Source organism: Manacus candei, unplaced genomic scaffold, assembly GCF_025592945.1.
Source record: "Manacus candei isolate 608988 ecotype Guabito, Panama unplaced genomic scaffold, ASM2559294v1 h1tg000095l, whole genome shotgun sequence".
Taxonomy (NCBI): Eukaryota; Metazoa; Chordata; class Aves; order Passeriformes; family Pipridae; genus Manacus; species Manacus candei.
The window spans coordinates 3,779,915-3,787,195 of NW_026138143.1; the positions used below are offsets into that span (position 1 = coordinate 3,779,915).

The 7,281-nt window shown below is 38.6% G+C and overlaps 1 protein-coding gene across 1 annotated transcript; it reads right to left on the reverse strand.

The window, feature by feature from the left end:
• Positions 1 to 26: 26 nt before the first annotated feature.
• LOC127461152 (probable G-protein coupled receptor 141) lies at positions 27 to 3,819 on the reverse strand. Its single transcript, XM_051768599.1, has 2 exons — positions 3,675 to 3,819; positions 27 to 917 (listed from the first exon to the last, which is right to left on the reverse strand). The coding sequence occupies exon 2, from the start codon at positions 888 to 890 to the stop codon at positions 27 to 29; it is 864 nt and encodes a 287-aa protein (XP_051624559.1). The 5' UTR covers positions 891 to 917; positions 3,675 to 3,819.
• Positions 3,820 to 7,281: the final 3,462 nt, after the last annotated feature.

Here is a 7,281-nt window from a genome sequence, read left to right on the forward strand (position 1 = left end):
AATTGGATTTCCTGGTAGTTCACAGTTTAATGGGCTATCCCTGCTATGAAGCACAACATGTCCAAGCAGCACATTGTTGTTAAAGCTAAAAAAATTTCATTATATGTGAGTAGTTTATGGTCTTTATCAAGGTGGTAGTTTGGGATATAATATACTCTGAATACGTGATGAGGCATAAAGCAGACTAATGTTATCAAGATGAAGAAGAAACTCTTTGCCTGAGCCCTGAATTCCACATGAGAGTTAATGTCAGGCCAGTATTTCACAGCCAGTCTACAGATCACCATCAGCTGGATTATGGTGAGCACAGCACAAACTGCCACCAAAATCCCAATCAAGCAGTAGTTTGCTATCACCATGTGAGGCTCTTGTATCTCCCCGTGGAACTGAAAGCATTTGGAGGGGTGATATATCTTAGAGGTGCCATAGTACGAAAGAAGAACAGGTGTGATGATCAGTGCTCCCACCAGCCAGACAGCACCCACCCAGGTTGTAGTGTAGCACTTCCTAAACTCGAGCCGGAGGAGGCGGATTATGATGATAGCCATGTAAAACACAAACGTGAGGTACATGTGGAGGTAGATGAGGGCACTCGCCAGCCTGCAGGCAAACCACCCGAATTTCCACTCCTGCAAAATGTAATAGCTGAGGCGAAAGGGGATACTGAGTAGCATAAAGGTGTGCAGCACCAGGAGGTTGATGATGATAATGGTCATCACGGATTGTGATCTCCTTTGAAGCAACTGATGGGACATCATGATGATCCCAAGGATGCCACCAGCCAAGTTGATTATGTACAGGATTATGAGAACTGTGCAGAGCTTCTCTGAGGTGTCCAGAAGTGTGTCATTGGAGGAATGATTCTGCTGGGTTATGCTGCTGTTAGGCATTCTCCTAAACTCGTCTTTTGAAGGTTACTGAAAATGAAAAATAGAAGTGACACATTTTCTTTGTTACTTCCTTTGTCGCTAACTATGGAATGTCACAGTTTCATGAAGAGATACTGTACTGAATTGTATTTGAAATTATGTCATACCATGTAGTATACAACCTTATAACTGTTGTCATACTGCATATGACAGCAATAACCCATGCCTCACTGTTAAAAACACATTTTACATAATTATGAATGAGATTTTAATTTACTAAACTGCATTCTAGGATTTTTTTTCAGTTATTTGCCTCTAGATTCAACCACTTTAACAAGCCAAGACACTGTCTGTGTGTAAATTGTGCAAGTTTAATCTGCACTCATGTTATAAAGCTAAAATGGAAGATGGGAAAATACTGAAATATGAAGAGGTTGTACCTATCATGTGTACATGCTCTATGACAAAACCTGAGCCATCTTTTTAGCAGATTGGTGTTTGGGTGCTGAACATCCTTATGGTCGTAACTGTTTCTAGATACATAGAGCAAATTGAAAATAAAGATCTGCAGATGAAAATTCAATTGCTTCTTGCTTCAGCTCCAAATATTTTTGCTACAGAGTTTTACCTGAGCTACTCGACCATAAAAAATGATAAAAGCTAGAAGTTAATTTAAGAATGATCTTCTGAGAGATATAATACTTTTGGCCCTTGTTGAAGATAGTCACAAAAAGCTACATTCTTATTTAGATTTAAGGCAAAATGTGGACTGTTCAGTTGTTTGGGCTTGCATACAGATTTTTGTACAAGTACATGGGGAGAGCACGCAAGGTAGATACATCCTTTGCTAATGAAATCTGTCCTTATCTTAAAGAGAGTTTTGAAAGAACAAAGTAAGAGTTGAATAATCATTTCTTAAAAAGGCAGCATCTCTCTCTGATTCCTTTGAAGTTCAAAATCAGTAAACTTGTTTTAATAGGCAATTCTTAATTCTGTTGCACTCGTCTGTAAAGTAATAGACTGAAACTGCAGAACATTTTCAGAGAAGCTTCTTATTTATGAAGCATCAGGCAAAGCATCTTTAGAAGGCCAAGAATGATATAAATCTTTCTGTTTACTTCCCTTTAAAATGTATGACCTTAGAAGCATTTAAATGTTTAAAATTCATACCCACCTAATAGTCCAGAGACACACAGGAGAAATTTGCTTTCCCAGAAACTTTGCTATAACAAAAGTTTTACAAGGAAATTAATTTTCCAATGTATATTGCTAATATTTCAAAATGGTTTTAAGAAGGTACAATCTTTTTGTTGTTCCAAACATCATAGTTATGGCTTAATGCCTACATTTTATATCACTCAGAAATAGATTACATTTTTTTCACCATTTATAGAAATAAAATAGTTGAATTTTACCTTATAATCTCTTATTTTTGTGACTTCACCCTTTGCCATTTCACACAGCCGTAGCATATGTCGTAACCAGCGTGAAAAAAGAGCCTTTGGTATTAGTGTTTGACCGAGAATGGCTGAGGGTTTTCTCAGCCCACATACAGGAAGGAACAAGCCTTTCCTCTTACTTCACTGTGATAGTAATCTCAAACGTTCAAGATCTAATGTTCTTTCGATCACGCAGAGAGAAATGCTGAAAAGCTGCTGAGCTGTCAGAGACCATCGTTGTGCTTGGACCCATACAGACCCATAGAGGTAGTCAGGACCACTGCCCACAATTTGGTCAGTCTCAAAGCTCAGATGGGCATTGAGCCCATACAACTACCACAAGTTACTGCATTTTGCTGCTTAACAAGTAAGAAGTGCCACTGATCAAGAGAAGAAACTTACAGCCAAGCAAAGGACGTTTTCCTTATGCATGCACGTATCCCTCTAAACTTGTTTTATGTTTAATAATTAAGCTAAGTGTGCTGGAATAACAAAGTGTTTAGCACAGTTAACAGAAGATTTCACTCTAACATATTATTAGATCTTCTAGAATTCAGAGATTACTCACTGTTTAAATACTGTAAGTAAAAAAACCTGCAGACATATATGAAAAGCAACTTCAGAGTTTCTGCTGGTAATAAAAAACATAAAAATGCCAGTGGGCCTTGAAAATTATGCCTGAACCACCGACATCAACGCTGTCATTATATCAAACTATATCATTAGTATAAGGTAACTCACTAAAAAGGAAAGCTTTGAGTGAAGTCTCTTCTAGAGACATTAAAAAGCAGTTTCTTCACTAGAAATTAAACAGAAAAATGTTAGTCCAGTTTATTTTTCAATTACGATTGGGGAAAAAATAAAGTAGACTTCAATGAGAGTCATCACTACTCAAATAGTTTTGTGAGCAATAACATAAAACCAATTCCAGCAGGGCTGAACTAATATTGATCCTGCCATCATGAAATCATCTTCTGCTGTGGATGAGAGGATGATTCTCTCTGAGAGGCTCCTTTTGTATTAATTACAGTGTTAGGAAGAACAAGATGTGAAAGAGAAGTAAAGAGATAGAAGTAAAGAGATACAAAGACTAAAAATAAAAAGAAAAAGGTCAGTAAGAGAAACAGGAAGGGCTGTGAGGGTGAGAAAGAATGTACAAACAGCAGCCTGTGGTCTGTGAGATAGCCTCTGGATAAACTCTGAAAGCTTTGAGAGAACAGTTACCATTTTATCTAGAGTAGGATTCAGAACAGGAGGGATGCCCATTTTGGATGCTCCATATACTTGTGGGCTTGTGATAAAAGAACTGTGCAATTGTTCCATCAGAGCACTAAAGGAGAACAGCTGCATGATTAATGGTACTCACCAGGTGTGGTTCCAGCATCACTTAATCCCACATAGTGACAGGCTGCTGCCTGACATTGTAGTGATGGTGGTTGGATGGCAAAACAATCCACCACTTCTGCAGAAACGCACAGGAAGGTAGCAAACAGCCTGGGTGTCAGGAACGGCAGGTTTCCCTGGGTTAGAATGATCATGAAACCACACCCACAGCCTCTGGGTGAAGCAGGGAAATGCCTGCTACCTTATGCTCTGAGCACAGGACTTGGAGTGATCCACAAAACTTGACACACCAAGTAATAATCAAGAGAAGACTTGAAGAAATTGCATTCCTCAAATGGTCACAAATGCCAGCACTCCAGACAGAGTCAAATCAGACTCTGAAACTGAGATCTTTGAGCACTCTCTTACCTTGATGAGTCCAGTCCGAGCTCTTTGGATGTAAAATGAGGCCAGAACCCAGCAAAGATGTTGCATAGATAATTCTCTTGTCTCCTTGGGGATAGTGCTGTTGGCTGGCACCAAAACTGCTGGAGGCCAGAAACTGAACTTCTCAGTGTTTTCATACCTCTGAGTCGCTTTCATCTTGAAACATTTCTTGAAGCTTGTATGTTGAATTTGCTCAGTGTGCTAACCTTTCATCTTCAGGTTCTTCAATTAAATTAAAAGAAAAAAAAAACACTCAAAACTCAACTCAGCCCTGTAAAGTAGGTTTTAAGTTAGTTTGTTATTTGAGTGCAAAAGGAAATTGAGTCACATCAGTCTGTTCAAATGAACAATCAACTCTAGTGTTGGCTTCTTACTTAGACAGCACATAGCTTGCCTTGACCATTGAGAGAAGAGGAACAAGGCCTGTTGGATGTTTAGAGATGGGATGAGTCTCTATGGAAGTGCCACTGTCGGTGCCCATGTGTCGGTGTGTCAGAGTTCCTTTAAGCAGGGCTAAATTCACAGTAGAACTCTAACTTTTTCATTTCATTTTTACATGACTTCCTCTGCCTCCTCTGTCAGTTTACAAAATTGATATGTTTTCTGGTCAGTATAACAGCAATCAAGGTTTCACATACGAGCTCAACCATAAAACTGTGCTGCCTTGTGCTACTGGATAGATTTTCAGTTTTAGCTACTTCCAACCTAGGGTCATAACTGCTAATTATTTAAATGATTCATTAATATTAACCCTCTATTGCTACCTAACTATAAGAACTGAGCTATAAACAACAGTAAATTAGGGAATACGTGTGTTATACTTTTACATACTACTTTTTCTGTGATTGCAAATGCAATCACAGTTCTTGCTGTCTCACTCCCACCCTGTTAGATATGAATAACAGGTATCAAACAGTGAGAAAATCATACTTCATGGTTAGGAAACCTGCAGGATAATCCATTTAATTTGCCAATCCCACCCACCTATGCATCATGAAGAATTTACTAACTTCAGCCAGTAAACAGTCAACAAGGTTAGCAGAAGAGTTTTGATTCTTGGGCTAATCTTCTAATTACTTGGTTGCAGATTTACTGAGAGATTTCTCAGGTTTTGTCAGGATGGAAGAACTATCTGGCTTCTCTGTGTATTAGAAAGAGTAATATATTGTTGCCTTAGTCATGCCTATTTAATATGCCTCAAAAGTAGACATTATGTTTTATATAAATAGAAGTAATATATCATGGACTTCTGTGGAGAAATTTGGTGGAGTATATCACAGGCAGGCTATGATTTACCTTTTGAAACAAAACTGTTATTTATTGGGTTTGGCGCAAGGAAAAGAGATTTATTAACATAAATTCAGGAACTTGTCATTTTTCTCCTGTGCTGGAACATACCAGTTGAGTAATAAATTAGAAGATTCATGAAATAGTTTTGTCCTACTGTTTGGTCTAGTTGCCCTCCAACACCTGTAGTGGCAATAAAGTTTCTGCTGCTTTAGCTTATTCCAAAAAATTGAGAGTGCTGGCTATAAAGTACCATTGTACTCAGAAACAGCTGCAGAGAACCACATGTGAGTCAAGGATCTGGCTCTGACAGCATAAACTTTTCCTGGTCCCAGATACTTTCCTTTCTGCTTGCCCATGCTGTCACTCATTGTCTTTGTCAAACTTACTTCCCTTTGTTTTCAGCCTCACAGCCTTTCTCAGAAGCCTGAATTTCAAGGGATAGCCCCACACAATACTACTTTATCTCATTTCTCTAGTTCTGTTTGATAAATAAGGTCACAGACACAGAATCTGAATTCTTCTTTCCTGATACTAATACACAGAATCAACAAGCTTTGCAGCAATTAGATCTCTGAAACTAATTTTTGCTTGACTCAAAGTTGGGCAAGGCTTAATCTTTATTAAACCAAAAAGCAATTAGGAAGAAACTACATAAACCAATTAACTCATGCAGGAAAGCATGATGGCAGTTTTCAGTGAGTTACAGGAAGCATGGAGGGTGCCAAGAACACACAGGTGGTGCTTTCAGGTGGGGTGGAGAGGTTGATTTTGGGATTTTTCTCTCCCTCTACTCCACTCTGGTGAGAACCCATCTGGAATACAGCAGCCAGTTCTGGGGCCCCAATATAAGAAGGATGTGAATGTGCTGGACCAAGTCCAGAATAGGCCACAAAATGATCAGAGATCTGAAGCATCTCTCCTATGAAAACACATTGAGAGTGTTAAGTTGTTCATCCTGGAGAAGAGAAGGTTCCAGGGAGACATTTGAGAATCTTCCAGTACATAAAGGGGTCCTAAAGGAAAGATGGAGAGGGACTTTTTACAAGGACATGTAGTAAGAGGATAAAGGGTAATGGTTTAAAACTGAAAGGAGAAATTTAGATTAGCTATGAGGAAGAAATTCTTTACTGTGAGAGTAGTGAGGCACTGGCATAGGTTGCCCAGAGAAGTTGTGGATGCCCCATCCCTCATAGTATTTAAGGCCAGGCTGGATGGGTCTATGACTAACCTGGTCTAGTGAAATGAGTCCCTGCCCATAGATGATATTTGAGGTCTCTTCCAACCCAAGCCATTCTATGGTTGGTTTCTGAATTTGGGTTGTTTTTCCGAATTCCCATTGATCTTACACTCTGCGAGATCTTACAACTGTGTGTTTGTGACCATCTCTCACAAAAATGAGCTTTATCTTTACTGAGGGAAGTTTCCCATTTTTCTAGAAGAAAAGCAAATGCTCATGTTCTGGATGGAGTTGCAGAAAGAGAACTGGAAGACAGGAATGAGGACACTGAATATAAAAAAAAGGTTGCATTTTTCAGTAAATTACTTTATAATTTGATGAGTCTGGTGTCTAGAGGCCTGTCACCCCAGTTTCATCAAAACACATATCCCAAATAGTGCAATTACTAAAAAAACAAGGCAAAAGAGGATTTTGAACTACTGAGAACTTGAAGTATCCTATATCAACTCTGCAGGACTGAAACCCATGAGTGAATCAGAAAAAAATGCATTAACATTTATCCTTATGGTTGTTGAGTGGGAATCATATCAATAGTGTGAATTCTGAGATACAAAAGAAATTAAATATCAGTATGAAATAGAATACCTTGAGCACCTTCAAGAAATAGTGGTAATATTTCATTCTGTTCTCAGTGGTGGAAAATAGACTGGTTGTGAAACAAGATTTTTTTAGTTCC

Coding starts and splice junctions, on each gene's coding strand:
- LOC127461152 (XM_051768599.1), bottom strand. CDS start 890: ATGCCTAACAGCAGCATAACCCAGCAGAATCATTCCTCCAATGACACA.